This window comes from Streptopelia decaocto, assembly GCF_964273445.1.
Source record: "Streptopelia decaocto genome assembly, chromosome: 6".
Classification (NCBI taxonomy): domain Eukaryota; kingdom Metazoa; phylum Chordata; class Aves; order Columbiformes; family Columbidae; genus Streptopelia; species Streptopelia decaocto.
The window spans coordinates 62,952,340-62,968,581 of NC_138660.1; the positions used below are offsets into that span (position 1 = coordinate 62,952,340).

Below are 16,242 nucleotides of genomic sequence, written 5' to 3' on the forward strand. Positions count from 1 at the left end.
AAAGACCAACTACGTATGCCTCATAACCAACTACGTATGCCTAGAATAATGAAAAAATTGAGGGCCAAATCCATCTCTGATGATGTCAGCAGAATAAAGGCAGAACCTGTGGCATCATAGCTGTATGGTATGAAACTATTTAATTCAGTATTTTTATAGAAAATAAAATCATTTAAAAAAATCTATTGACATAATATACAGCTATACACCTAAGTTATCCAAACATGTGCAGAGCTGCAAAAACATCTGAATAGTAGTTGTATAAAAAGCAAAAACTGTCACTAAGAAAAGGAATTTAGCCATTTGTACAATGTTCTTTCCCTTCCATTTGCTCTTCTTTAGTTTTCATTTTATAAGTTAAATTTAAAAATTAGTCAACACACTGAATTAAGTATGTAGATTTTCATTTAAATAAAACAGTCAACATTTTTTTTATAAAGTATTTAACACTTCATTGTAGAAACATAGGCAAAATGACTATTTTAACCAAAATGAAAAATACTGTTCAATTTAAAAAAATGTACTTAAACAAGAACCTGAAAAAGTTTATGATATGCATAACATTGTTCAAGCAAAATTGCACTAGTATTACAGAAATCAGGAGTTTTATAAAGGCCCCAATATGGCAAAGTTTAGAAATAGGTAGTACGCATGCACAATAGTACAACAAAAACCTTTTATAAAACAGCAGTTATTTTTGTAATGCTTGTACAAAGGGAATAAAGAGCAACCACAAACATATTTAATCTGTTAGGATAATATATTATGACAGCTAAAAGTCAGTCATGTCTAGCAGAGGAAGGAAGAGTCCTCCACAGTATATGTGTGAATAAGTCTTTTGTGCCTTTAAAGTTATGTATAAAATATTTCGATTCAGTTCAAACCTGAAAGAAATTGTATTCTTTATTTCCATCAAAATTAAAAAAAGGTGAGTCAGATTTTTCCTCTTAGCAACAACAGAAAGCAGAGAAGGTCAGAGCAAGTGCTGGAAACTGATACTGATGCTTTTCACTTTCGACAATTGGATTTTGATATTTAACCCAGAATACTGAAACGCGGGCTTAGGTAAGATTTCACTAATATGCAATTTGGTTACATTTTACCTCAGCAATATCACAGTTCACCTTCGTTTAAAGAAACTGCTGTGTTTTCTGTTCTTCAGTATCTCAGGACAGGGATGACCTTGTTGTGATTGTCAAAACTGGATGCTGTGATCGTCTGCATGTGCTTAAGCTTTGGGGTTTGTTTTTCTCCCTACTGCTCGGTATGTGTTGGGGAATTATTAATCCATGAGTAATGCATGTGATTAAGTAAATAAACACATAATGTATGTGTAGGCAATGCCCTCTTGTGCTCTAGGGTGGCTACTGTCCTACACGACTGTTGGAGTTCATATGCTTTGTCCCACAGCAAGTAAGGTTTCAGCTTCCAAGATATATTGTTACTATGTTCTATAAGGTTTTAATAAATACAAAGCTTGTTTACATGGTATATATGTTTAGTATATCATGTACAGTCACTGAATTTCTGAAACATAATCATTGTGTTCATGCAGATCATTAGATGTTTCATTTCTATAGTCTCGTTTACTTCTTGGCAACCTAAAGCTAATTTAAAAGCAAGTTATGTTTGTGAAAAGTTATCTAGCTTCATCAGGATCTGAAGAGAAATTCTAATGGGCACAAAGAAGAGAGTAGACCATTCAATCATTCTTTCACCATTTAAAATAAACAAAATTACACACTGTACTACAGCTTCCAGACTACATAATGAAAAAGTGCAGATACCATCTTCATTGATTAAGTAGAACCAAAAAAGTTCATAGAAAATAGATTGCTCATTTTCACGCTACAAACGAATATGCTGTTTGCAATTTTAACAAATTTAAAGGTGTGTTATTTCAGCAGCATTGTTTTAAATTGTACCGTAGTGCAGTTTCTTTTTCATAAAAATACCTTACAAATGGTCAGTCAAAAGTCATCAGCAAAAGAAAAACCCAGAAAACAATCAACTAAACAAAAAACAGAGGTAATGCTGATGCCAAAACAATTATAATACTGTTGGTACATAGAAAAGTAATCCTTATATTTTATACATTTATACAGAGTATAAAAGGTAACAGCAGATTATGCCACAGTCTCCCTTATCCCAATATCTATTTTCTTTGGAAGGAGTTCTCTTCTTTCATCAACACTTGCTAAGGAGTTTCGACAGATTTGTCCATCCATGTATAACTTTGCATATACTGGATTGGCGTAATTTGTTGGCTGCAGAGAAATTAAGCATACATTAGATCACTTGGACTGAACCAAAATAAACATTTATGGAAATGGAAATGGTTTTGCTGAAGCAAGAACAAGGACACATAAAATATAATTGGACACACCAAATAGATACCTGTGTTTCTGCAAACCTGATAATGAGTTATTTAGTTAAAAATTAAATTCATGATGAGACATGCTATTAAAATAATCAATGATGTGACATGCAGCATTTTATGATATTAAAACCATAAAAACAATGACGACAATTAAAATAAAAACCTTGAAAAATGTCTCTGAAGTTGACTTGTCCACCTTATTACACTGGAAGATTTCAGAATAGGTATGAAGAAGTTTATAGGGAAGGTGCACTGTGAGACCATGTGACAAATTTAACAGTAGAAAACTGCAACCAACAGTTTCCATATATTACCTGTTCTAAGACATCAGCATCCCATCAATAGCTGACCATGTTTTCGAATTCTGTGGCCCAAATATACAACATGATTTGACCAAAAATTCAATACTTTTGTTATGTAAATTAAACTTTAATCATAAACCAGCAAAACTCTTAATATATCATAGTAGTTACAGATTGAGAAGTATTTTCTCAACAATTTTGGTAGTTTTGACTGTACTAAAAAAAATCTACTGAAATGAGTGGTACTTCAGTACAGGACAAGTCCATTTTTAATTCTGCAAATCACTTTAGTATATGAGAAATCTCCTGAGACTGACAGCAGAGACCGATGCGTAACATGGATGAAAACTTACTCTCCTATCACTCATGCTGAGGATGAAGCACTCTCCAAGGTTTGTCATGTAAACACCTCCAATAATGCATTTAGACTTTGTACCTTTATTATCTCCTAGAAGACCTTTGCTATCCAACTAGACGTTCAGCTTTTTAACTATAATAATTGGAAAGGCAACCTTAGGGTCAAAATCTTCCCCCCCCTTACATAAATTATGAGTGGAACACCAGTAAGCTATAAAATAGGTAAATTAATTAGTCTGGTGTATGTAAGAAGTAGTTAAAGTTTAAATTACCCAAACCAGAAAAGGGTAGATTTTCTTTACTTGCAAATACCCTGAGTACGTCCTGGGTAATAAGGAATAAAAGATGTCTAGGATCTTAGTTCTTGCTTTCCCTGTTGATCAATACCTTTTCTGAGCCCAGGATTCAGATTTTCCTTAGGCTGGCTACGGCAGCTATTCATTTAGTTAGTTAAAAGCTGCCTATTCCATCTAGTGCACACAACAAAGTGACTGCCTGGCGTTTCATACTATCCTGGAATGAAGGCAGAAAAAGGTCACATTTATTTAAAAAAATAAGAAAGAAGCAGCTACTTTTCTAAATTAACATAACATAAATATGCAATCGACTGCGGTAGTAATTTATGAAAGCAAACTGTCTGTCTTTGCATTTGTCATAATGATGGTAATCAGAAATTTAGGAGAACAGAAATCTAGTTCTATTTCAATTGACAGGACTTTTTATTTCATTGACCATCATTATTAAGGATGATAACCACAACAGAACAGAGACATTTGGCATCTACATGGTGCCTTCTGGCGTTATCTAAATTATATAAAATAGTAGGCTCTGCCTCATTTATACCTCTTGGAGTGGGTACTGATAGTATAATGCAGTACAGTGATGTACAGAAAGTAACTAGAGTGACTTCAATAACAGAAAGAGTTAATGTCAGAGATGGGCATATATTCTACCTTTCCTCATCCATGGTTTTGTGCTCCATCAGAAATATTATACCCTATACAAATTGTTAAACTTCCAAATACAATGTATTACAATAATGCAACAATGCAAACGGCACAAAAAATGAATATATATACTGAGGCACATGAAATGAATGTCATATGTGATGTCCCTTTTTAATACTTTAAATTTTAATGTTTGCAAACATCATGCTAAATTGGAGTCAAAATCTGATGTTTTAAAACTAACTATTTTATGATCAAAATGGATTGAAAGCCAAAGAAGCAAATAACGCATTGCAAATATTAAGAGGAATAGTTCATTAATAAAAGGACTTGTTTCCATTTATTTGGGAACTTCTTTCAGTTTGACAAACTTCATTAAATGACTGTAAATACTTATAAATTGCAAAAATATCAAGATATATGGCTGTGAATACTACCCTAAGCTTATATAATACTACGGAAAAGCATCATATTGCTTACTGGTTTTGCATTCTTTTGCAAAGACACAGTTGCAGTTTTAGATCATGTCACCATAATGGGTACAGATGAAATTTTGTATGCAGAGAGGGACCCTTTATTCCAAATAGAAAATGTATTATTTACTGTCATTCTTCTTGCCATTAAAAGACAAAAACCAAAAATAAACAAAAACAAAATTAAAAGCAAACAGAAAAAAATGCCTCTATTCTAAAATGACACACAAACTTTCTTCAGAAAGGGGCTGTGGTGGAATGAAATGGATTTGAATCGTCATTTCTCACCCCTGTTGACAGTGGTCCTTTCAAGTCAGAGTTTAGGTAGATTGATGGAGCTGTGTGGGGAAGCTTGAATGCAGTGGGCCCTCCCCCTATGTATCTGGCCTGTATAAACAAAAAATTTTAGTTTCTGTGCTAATAAGCATTTTCCACGTGCACTTATCACCACTGTTAAATAGACAGTGCGCTGACTAAAAACATTATTTTAGAATGATCCGCAATTAAAAAAAATCTACTTAGAGGTATTCTTCAGCAAGAAAAATTCTTGTATTCAATAAGAGAATCAAATCCAGCATTTTAAAGTCATTTTTCCATTAAGGATTAGAGCCAGACTTCACAATAAGCATCGGCTCAGTTACTCTTCCTCCAGTGAGTAACTCCATTTTCAGCTTTACCTCTTGTATTCAGCCCACTGACTACGCGATTCAGCGATGACATTCCTAGAGCTCAGAGTAATCCGGTTATTGCTTTGTCAGAAATGCCACAGAGTGACGGCTGCCCTTTGGTGTATGTCTGATTACGGAGCTCTAGGAAAGATATCGCGGCATTACCCTGCTCATCCCATGTCACATCACTCGGGGAGTTCAATCACTGACGAGTGGTGCTGCAGAAGCAACAGCATCTTTTACAAGAAAATGATAATACTTACTAGCTTTGTGTAGACATTTAATCTATCTATCCAGACAGAACACCGAATTCTTTACGCTTTTGGAAGTTTTCATATGTGAAATGAGTTAGCCCCACATGTATGCATACACTCTTTCATGCTTCAAAGAGTAGACTGTGCAGTAATGTATTTCCATTCAGTATTTGTGACTAGACTAAAAAGACTGGTTGCGATTTGGCAACTTAAAGCAGATGAGTCTATGACAAAAAACTCATTCTGTAGTTTAGTTCTAGCTCTGTTTTGCTAAAAAGAAGGCACTAGGAAAAATGTCCATCAGCAAGCATCACACTGCACAACAGCTGTTAACATATACATGACATTTTCTCTAATGAAATCTAATTTGCCTTTATATTCATTAAGTCTAAATGCCATTTTTTATGTTTCTATTAATTACATTTAAAGTCAAAACCTTTGTAAGACATAAAATAAGTAGTTGTTTTGCCACTAGAAAAAGAAAAAAAATTACCTTTTCTGCATTTACGGTAAAATCTGAGGCTAAAAGACCACCTTCACTGTGATCATGGCCCACCTCATACATGTTATATGATGGATTGCCGATTTCTACATTGATCCCTCCATTAATAATGGGTTGTCTTCTGATAGTTTTTGTCCTATAATGCATAAACACACACAAAAAAGCTAGTGACTTTTCAAGTCATTTCTTGGATGCTTCATCCTAAAATAGTACATCCTAAAATAGTATTTTATTTCTCTTTAATCATTAAGACCGAGAGGATGAAAAAGTGTTTCCCGCAGAGACAATCAGAAAATACTTCAATTTTTCAAACAAAGTAGCAATATATGTGTAGATCTCACATAAGCTGGAAGTAGCTTTTTATTGTTTTTCTCAGTTTGACTGTCGTAGCATGAATTCATACCAAGTGCTTGCTCTCTGTCTATAACCCCGAGTTCCACCTATTATTTCCAGAATTCCCTCACTTCCCAAGGAACACCTTGCAAATTCACTGCAGATTCCCTGCAGTAATGAAGATGGAGCCAACATGACTCATATTCCCTCGCTCACTTATTTCACTTCCATTTCAAATCAGTCATCCAAAGTCAGTTGTAATCTGAGGACAAGCAAATGGTTTCATTACGATGCATTAAAAATGTATGAACTTCTCATAGTTCCCGTTTGTATTCCCTGCCAGTGGTTACGAGAAAGCTGAAGTTCAACTTGAATTTTTTCAAACTTTAATAAAACAGAGTCTTATTTTTAACCTTGAATTAGATATCAGCAAAGATAAGTGATTGAGGTGAATTGTTTCAGTTGCTGAATTCATTTCTTTTAGCTAAAGAGGTGATTTTAGTTTGAGCGATCGAAACAACCTCAAGAGGGTAATTTTTCCCAATGCAATATGTTCTCTAGAATTACAAGGGAATAATAGGGAGGTCACGGTCAGGATGATAATAGTAGACTCCTCTTGTTTGGTTGAGAAAGATGCAGTCAGTGTCTGAAATCCAATATACTAAAGGATCTGTATTTTTTAGAAATGGCACGGAAAAAATATTTCCTAAAATAAGCACTTATCTCTAGCGTACAAGTGCTGAACATCTACACCTAGTTTAATACTTGCCAATCTTCTTTGAAGAGATAACAAAACCCTAAAATACATTTTCAAATATAATTTTAAGGAAAAAAAAGGCTTTTATTGAGGTTAGTTCTATTTCTTTACTGAAGATCTATAATTTAACAAGTTATTCTCAATAACTTAAACAATTTACAGACCAGCAACTGGTTTTCAGGATTTGGCTATTACTAAACTTGTTCTTTAGGTACTGCAGCACGCAATGACACCCACGGAGCCTGACAAGGTCATTGTTCCTAACGGTATGGTCAGGGAATGGATTTATGTTCAAAAAGGATTTAAAAATGAATGCTTACTAGTTAGCACCAGAGTCCGCAGGGGAGATGCTATGTATGGTGCTAGATCATGGTAACTTAGAAGATTCTTTTAGTCTGGACGACTGAAATAGTCTAATAAATGTCATATTTGCAAACACAGTAGATTTATCACATGTTTCTAAAGGACTTTACAAAAGACAACATTATTTTGGTTTCAGAGGTGGGGTAACAAGCCCCAGAAGAAAGGAAGACAGCTGCTCAAGACCAGTGAGCAGGCCAACTGCAGGCCTGAAGTAAATGGTTTGCTGTCTGTTTCCCTCTTCAGGTCTTCCCTAACTGGCCGTGTCCTTATTACCAGGAATCTTTCTTTGTTAAATCTTCATCACCACTAACATCACTTTCTTGTTTCTCTGAACACGAGAAAGTTGGCAGCTCTCTGATGTGTCTGCATCCCATAGAAACACTCTTGCTTCCCTTGCCCCCCAACATGGCCTTTGAAGAAATGGCCAAAGCCAAAATGTCTACTACACTCTCTAATGTCATCATCAGTGATAAGGCAGATAAATTAGAGAGAACAAAAGATTCACTGTTCAGTGCTGGAACTCAGCTTCCTATAGAAAATACTATAGAAATACAGTAATGATGACAAGGCTTGGGACTCTACAGTAGATACTTTGAACATTATTTACAACTTCACTGTAACATAAAATTGAAAAGAACTATTCAAAGTAAATAAATAAATTGAAGTGAACTGTAACTAGAAACTGGAAATTCTGCTCAGGCTCTATTTGAAAGTATTTGTAGACAGGAACAATATTAATTACATGGTTCCAATGAAATACATTAATTCTGTTTACTAAGTTCCCTAAGTATCTGGATAAAAGTGTTAACTCTATACAGTTTTGGTAGGATTGAGCAATCTGGATAAGAACTACACTTTCTTATCTACTGTATGTGGAATAAAAGTACAAGTAATAGACATGATTTTTTCAGCAAGAATCAAAATGTAACTAACGCCCTGTATCCAGAAATGTTTGTTGTTTTTTTTTTAAATCTGCTTAACATACATAAAGTGATTTTTTTTTTAAATATCAAAAAGCTACAAATACTTTAAAGATTTATCTTTTTACTCCATACGCCAACATAAAATTACTTACCTTCGTTTTCTTTTGCAAAGGAATAGTCCAATTACCAGAGTAGTGATCAAAGTCACCAGTAAAACAAGAGGAACAATGATTGCAATACTTCCTAAAACAGGAAAAGGAAATTTTATTAAATACTCACAGATACATCCAGTAATTTCTTCATAGCTGTAAAACAGTTAAATTTAATTTAAGAAACAATTTCCCTCACCAACAAATGCAATTTCATGTGATGAGCTTCATTGATTTGAATGTTGATCAATAAAAAAAATAGATATATATATCATTACAGGTAATGATGTAACACACAAGGACTTTTATCAAGAAATCACGAGCTTCTTCCTTCTGGATACCAATATACTTCGATAAACTCCCTGCCCTCATATGCAGCGATACCACATGGAATTGCTGAACAATGTGGACTGGAGTTGCATGGCCGCTGCCTTTAACTGCCACCATCATCTTAGCAGTTTATTTAAGCCACACAACCATTAACTCAGAGTACTGAGTAGGCTTGGCTCTGATTGAAGAATCCCATTATTAGCATTTATATGTATTTATTACTTCTATTTGTGGGGAAAAATAGAAGTAGTCAGAAATATTCATTTCTAGATGGTTGGTGCATTTTACTGCATTGTACTCAAGAGCCAATAATTTTGTTATGTTGATACAGGCAATCAAGGAAACGACAATAATGCTTAATGCCGCAGAAAAACAGTGTGCAGATTAGACAGCGATGTTAAAGGAGGGATGGGAACAGGGAAGAAGAAAATGGGCTCAACGTTATTTTGGCAGATAACTTAACTGAGACTACCTGCAAAGATAAGGTCAGCAATTATAGCCTTATATAATAATCTCTCAACTTTAAGGCATCTTGCAATAAAAGAAATACATGCAACAAATAATTTTATGCTATAAAAAACTAGCCTGACAAATTACAAAATTCTGGTATAAAGCCAATGTGGGATGACATGCATTTCCTTTAATATCACAATCCTTAACTGGTGGATAGCAAAAAGATTGCTGGTTGTTTCACTGGTTACATTTATTGCTTTATTAAAAAAAAAATAAGCTGTTGGCAGTCTCTGCTTTACATTAAGCACAGTCCAAATAAAGAACTAAAAAGACATCTTGAATTCTGCCTGAAGGCTTACTGAAGGTCAAGACAGGTTGTTAAAAGCTCAAAATGAAGTACTAATGAAGAAAAACTTGAAGCATCCCGAGTTCACCTCAGCTCATGAAGATTCAGCTATTTTAAGGTAAACATTTGAGAAATAACTGGATGAAGTTCTACTTAGGAGGGAAAAAAAAAATAATTAAAGAAAAAGGTCCATTTTGTCTTGGCAGGTAAACATTCAAGAAAAAGCCTGGAAAACAGCCCACCAGGCATGAGTTGCCATCGGGTGCCCATGGTGCGACCTGGAGTGCAACAGCATCCACAAGACAAACACCCATTTTCCAAATTGTAGCAGGTATTCCCTCAAAAAGAAATACCAATCTAGGTTCTGGGCTGCTTTTTTTTTTGCCCGTTTTCAGCTTGTAAGTATTATTACCCTTGTCTGAAATATCGGAAGATTTCATCTAAGCATCAAGCTGACCTGAATAGCGGGCAATTCATTCTGCTGCTCCAGTTGGGTTAAATGTTCTTGAGAGATGTACAGCGGGGAATCATCAGCATACTCAATGCACCGCAGGGAACCTTGTCCAGTTTAAACTGCCAATAGTGTAGCGATACCATCCTTTTATGCTTACAGACATGTTTAAGAAAATACGACAGGAGCTACTCTTACTTTCAGGATGATTTTCACAGTAGGTAAAATTCAAACCTCTGCAGACGGCCAATGCAAAAGTTAGGAACTACTTACAACTCTATTTTTGATGCTTTCAGTAGGACTTAAATGGTCAGAGGTCTCATACTAGTTGTCTGCACAGCAGTGGTATCACCAAGGACTTGCCACTTGATACACTTTCTTTAAGAAAAGTGCAGGCTAGCCTTGAAGCAGTGAGCGTATAACAAATTGCCTGTATCCAAACCACCTCATGAAACACCGAACATCCATCAAAAAGTTGAAAGAGATATATATTTGCTTTTTTTTAAAAAAAAAAAAAAAATCCAGGTAAACACCACATTTCATGACACAAACTCACATTCTAAAATATCACTAGGATGAAATTTCTAAACTGAGCCAAATTTGACAAGCGATAGCAGTTATTTGAAGTACTTACTTGTACTGATATTGTCAGACTTGCTGCTTTTGGGAGCTGGCCTCTCACACTGTGTGCCTGACCAGTTGGCTGAACATCTAAAAGGATCCAATTAAGATGGTAAAATTAATAGATGTCAGCTGTTAACACAGTAACCTATTAAAGAGACCACCAGCGTCTTCTCAAGAGCTACATGAATGACAACAGTGATTTTAGAAAATAAACAATAAGCTTCATGGAGGGAGTCAGCAGGATTCTGCCATGACACAACATTCTGAGTAAGTTTTTAGTTTAAAAACTACAGCTTTGTACCTTTAATTCCTGTTATTATTACTGAAATCTTCATGCCAGAGTCCTTCTCTAGAATTCTTGAATAATAAAGCAACAGGCATAACCAATGGTATATTAACATCCTGTTAAACCAACTGCTGCCTACAATGCGATAGTGAAGGAACACTCCAGCTGGATCTGACTTAGTCCAGCAGGGCTTATTTGCTAAAGTACTTTATTTGCACAACATTGTTTTAGGGTCAGCTTTGCTCTAGAAGCTCTAACAGTCACACTTGTATTGCACAAAGCATCTGACTGGCCATACACCGCTACATGCATCCACTAACACACAGTATCCATACCAGCTCCTTCCACAGTTCTGCTGTCCCCCATTGCTCAGTAATACAAAGTTTACTGTAGGATAGTTCTTACAGACCTGGATGTAATAACTTACTTGAACAATTAAGGCCTATCTGGCTAATATTCACAAATTAACTGAAGTTCTCCTTTGCTTTCAGATTTAAATGTTTTCCTGAAAATTCTACTGAACTAGTAGAACTGCTCCTGAAAATTTTTAAAATTTGAACTATATAACTAGATATGTATTTGTAGAAATATATACATGTACATGTGTGTAAGCAGGTGTGACAGTTAAAGCATAAAGAACTGTCCTTAAGGGACAGGAATATCTACTGGCTTCAAAGGGCCCTGAATACTGTTTATGTTCACAATATATGCTTCATGAGCTAGGTGCCTGTGTGAGTACACAGTCATCCTGCTATAATTTCCTTGAGTTAATAACAATATGCAAATAATTCTTCAGTTGGGATTCAGAATGCTCTCCATACATACAACCAACACAAAGAGCCCATGTAAGCAGACTCAGCAAATCCATCAAAAATGGAAACAAATACCTGAATGAAATTATTCATCCTGCTGTAAATGTGATTAACTTTACTACAGATCTTCAAACTCTCCTTGTGGAAACAGCAGGAAGCAGACACTTTTCATCTGCCTTGTATATTGTGCGATATATCATATTTTCTGTATTTCTGAATTACTTACGAATTTTAACGTGGGTTATCTTTAGGAAAAGATATAGAGCATTACATTGCACACAGTTCTAAGAACTATTGTTATCTGAAGGTTTCTGAGAACTTAACAAACTGTAGAATTTAGACTTAACGACTGACACTGTTCTATAACACAAAAAGGTTTGGAAATGTACAAAGTATTCCAGCCTTAGCCAGCTTTGCGGGTGACGCTTTCGACCCTCTTTTGTCTTTGCAGATCAGTGCAGAAGAATGGCTTCCAGCACAATCCCACATTCAGATAAATCTCTTTACTGGACTTGATATTAAGTTTGCACTTTTTTGGGATCTAATTTTATTTTTTGGTAGGATATGTTATGAAGGTGCTTAACTCAAACTTTATAGAGATGAGGCACAGGTGGTCTTTAAAAACATGCTTATTAAATGATAGTTGATTCAAAAATTTTCACACAATAGTAAATTGCATTACAATTTGCTAAGTTCTTAAATTTTATTGAAATAAGTTTGTTTGCTTAAATAAACATGGTAAAAACACACTTAAATTTCCTCACTGCAAAGGAACCTCCAGTCACTAATTAAATACACACATTATGGTTCACAATGACATATTTTAAACCTGAACTCAACTGACATTCCCACTCCTGCTTACTACCACTCTAGCACAACCTAAGCCACACGGAACACACAATTTTAATCTTTTAAAAGATGTATCTGTTCCATTTTATACAGATATCTTTTTAGCAGTTATATAGAATCAAAATGATTACACTGACAGCCTACATTACTAAGATACTATTCAGGGAACATGCTTTTTCAAAAGATCAATATTCAACAAATGACGGCAAAATAAGTACATCCAGTCTTGTAGAGAAACACAAGAAATTTTCATACTTAGAATATCTTACGTGGATCTAAACTGCTGGCGTGTGACAACCATGAAATAAAGTTTTTCAATGTCTTGGTGCAAGTTTGGCATTATTGCTGTTGGGAATTTAGCTCATGTGATTAAAGTTTGTTATGGGAGGCAATTTTCATTTTATATTACACTCTTCAAAGGGAAAGATTTCTTTGAGAGCTAGACATATCTTAACTTTGTACCTAAATCCTCACATTGAAGGTTTCAAATGCTCCTGCTGTATAAGAGAAACATTACTATAAATCTGCCTTAAAACAGTTTAAACAATACAAGATAGTGAGACTAGCAAAAGAATCACTATGAAGAGTGCAAGTGTAAGCTTATGAGAAAATTGTCTATAATGAATAATTATGCTCTTCAAAACCTTACAGCAGATATGACACCACAACAGCTGTTGAAGAAAGGAATCCTACAGCTATATATGTAGTAAACAGAGGAATAAATTAAGGTAAGAATATTAGCAGTTATTTATCTATGCTGGCATCTTAATTGGAAAAGTCAGCAATACTGAAACATTTCTGAGGTATTTGATAAAAACATTGTAAAAACATGACAGCTAGTTGTCACTTCATTTTCATTTTTTCCAAATGCTTGCTGTCTCCAATAAACTTCAATGGGCGTGAAGCTGACGGGATAGCAGTCATTTCCTTCACTACTCAAAGGTAAAATCATTGCCCTTTTCTGGTCCTGCAAGCTAGAAAAGACTTGTGTTGGGCTGACAGAAGAGGAAAAGAATGCCCAGGGGAAAGGTATATTGTCTGCAAGGGAATTTGACACAGAAAATTAGCCATGAGCAGGCACATAAATAATGAAGGGGCTGGGACATGGACAACTGTTCATGTAGGTAAGATGGGCAATGAGCAGGTCTTAACCAGTTACAATTTTCTTTATATACTATAAACAGAAAATGTTCATAATAACAACATTTTCTGGTATTAGGACATTTAAACTCAGCCTCCTCAGTACGTAGCATGGGAACTGAGTCCTGGTTCAATTTGATACACAGTATTTTGGTGAAGGGTCTAGAGAACAAGTGTAATGAGCAGCTGAGGGAGCTGGGGCGTTCAGCCTGGAGAACAGGAGGCTGAGGGGAGACCTGATCACTGTCTATAGCTACCTGAAAGGAGGCTGTAGCATGGAGGGGATTGGTCTCTTCTCCCATGTAGCAAGTGACAGGACAAGAGTAAATGGCCTCAAGTTGTGCCACGGAAGGTTTAGATTAGATAGCAGGAGAAATTTCTTCCCAGAAAGGGTTGTCAGGCATTGGAACAGGCTGCCCAGGGCAGTGGTGGAGTCACCATCCCTGAAGGGGTTTAAAAGACATGTAGGTGAGGCTCCTAGGGACATGGCTTAGTGCTAGAGTTAGGTTATGGTTGGACTCGATGATCTTGGGGGTCTCTTCCAACTGAAATGATTCTATGATTCTATGAAATCATTTGGTACCAGCAGCTTTTGTTCTATAGTGTTGCCAGTTGTATGGTCAGAGAAAAGACATCTGCAGTAGAGGCAAACAAAAAGGCGTTAACAAAACAGATCTACATAAAGCCACTGTTTTCATTGAAGACATTCGTATTATCAAGAACTGTGAAGAAAGAACAGCGGTAATGCCTGATCTGAGCTACACATAAACAAATACAGATGGAAACAGATCGGGAGTGCAGGGCAGGTTGGAGTCAGCTGAGGTGCTACAGTGAACATCTAGAGGTGTGAATCTCCAGTTCCCAACCAAATTGGTTAACAGATCAAAGAGCAACATTACCATAGAGAATTCCAATATAAAAACTGAAAGTAAATGTAATAAAGGCTGTCCATGGTCTGCTGCCATGGTCATTAATAAAACTATGCTACAGCTCTCTCTGTTACAATTCAGATCTACACTTATAAAGAGATGACTGCTTGGGAAACATGTTCCGAGATACGGACTGCCACCGTGATAGGAATTATTTATTTTGAGGAAACAGTATTACAGAAGAGAGATGTTTAAACTTTAAAGTGAAATTATAAAGGCAACCCACTTGTAATAAGTCACATTTAGAATTAAGATATTTATATTTCAGAGATTGATTAAGCTGCGGTTACAGAATCTATTCAGGAGAGAAATTGTCTCTTTCCTCTATTTTTGTATAACCCTTATAGGTCAGTGCACCGAAACACTCTAAACTCAATTATACAGGCACTTGACCAAAAGGAACCATTTGACTATGAAATGGCTAAACAAATAGAAAAAGCTAGAAAAAATGCTAATTTGGTGGTAGCATGCATTTTTTTTTGTTTTGTTTTGTCTCTCTATCTTTTTTTTTTCGTGCCACAGGCAGTGTCATAAAAATATAATACAGCAGACATAACATGCAGTTAAAAGTGCTTTTGTAGGCAACTGCTTTCCAACTCAGTATACCAGTATGTATCCAAAAAATGATAGAAAGCAGCACTGAAAGATTAGTCTACAAGTATATCAGAATCAGTGAAAGAGTCATTACAAAATCGAGGTTGAAGGAGAAATCAAAATGTTTCTTGCCAATTAATGATATTTCTTCATTATACAAAGTATTTTTTTAACTTTGCTTTTCTTTTCGGTCATGGCATAGATATAATAGGAATGTATAGTTAAACATCCTTATGAAAATACCCAGTCTCACTATTTTAAGAACAGTTACATTAAGATTTCACTGGAACTTATTACTATTAGAACTATTTGGAAGACGAGAAGACATCTGGATTATAGTTAGTTACTATCTGTATTAAATTGCATTGAAAGACAGAAATCAAAATAATCCCCTTTTTATCTCCAATCTCTGTAGGATGACTAAATCATGAAATTATTTCTTATAATATATTTAGCAATAGTTTTGGAAGCAGGCTTTCTTCATACAGGGAGCTGATACGATAAAATTATACCCCCAGATAAATGCTCAAAGCTACGAAGAACTTTCTTAACAACGAACGACCAAAAAACCCACCCCAACTTTGATCAACAGCACATCTTGTAGATTCTCCTGTTTTGTAGGATTGAATTATTTTCAAATATTACTTTTTCCTTAATATTTTGTATAAGAACAGACCACATTTTAGTACTTCTGTGTAATGAACATGTCTTGGTACCTTTATAAGGAAAACAAAGGGAAAGAATTTGATGTGGAAGCTCTACAACGTTACTTGAAAATTAAATACAGATTACCCTGAAAGTCATTAAGATTAGGAAAATTGTACAATCCAAAAGCAAGCAAAACTACAGAAAATTACTTTTGAGGAACCCAAGGAATCTGAAATTTACTAACGACATACATGAAAAATAAAATGTGACTTAAATATTAATTTAATTTGTGCATGACAGTACTATATGCAAAACATCATACACAGTTGCTGAATGGTGTTCACTGCAAAGGAACAAGCCTCCAGATGCAAC

The 16,242-nt window shown here is 35.2% G+C and overlaps 1 protein-coding gene across 1 annotated transcript in view; it reads right to left on the bottom strand.

Annotated features, from left to right (window-relative positions):
* Window positions 1-232: 232 nt before the first annotated feature.
* The window catches only part of LRP1B (LDL receptor related protein 1B), a 683,918-nt gene continuing 667,908 nt past the window's right edge, over window positions 233-16,242 (bottom strand). The window contains exons 87-91 of the mRNA XM_082055474.1: window positions 10,623-10,699; window positions 8,412-8,502; window positions 5,875-6,019; window positions 4,748-4,846; window positions 233-2,267 (exon numbers count right to left, since the gene is read on the bottom strand). Coding sequence (XP_081911600.1) covers window positions 2,127-2,267; window positions 4,748-4,846; window positions 5,875-6,019; window positions 8,412-8,502; window positions 10,623-10,699 — 553 coding nt within the window. The 3' untranslated portion in view covers window positions 233-2,126. The remainder of the gene's footprint in view (window positions 2,268-4,747; window positions 4,847-5,874; window positions 6,020-8,411; window positions 8,503-10,622; window positions 10,700-16,242) is intronic.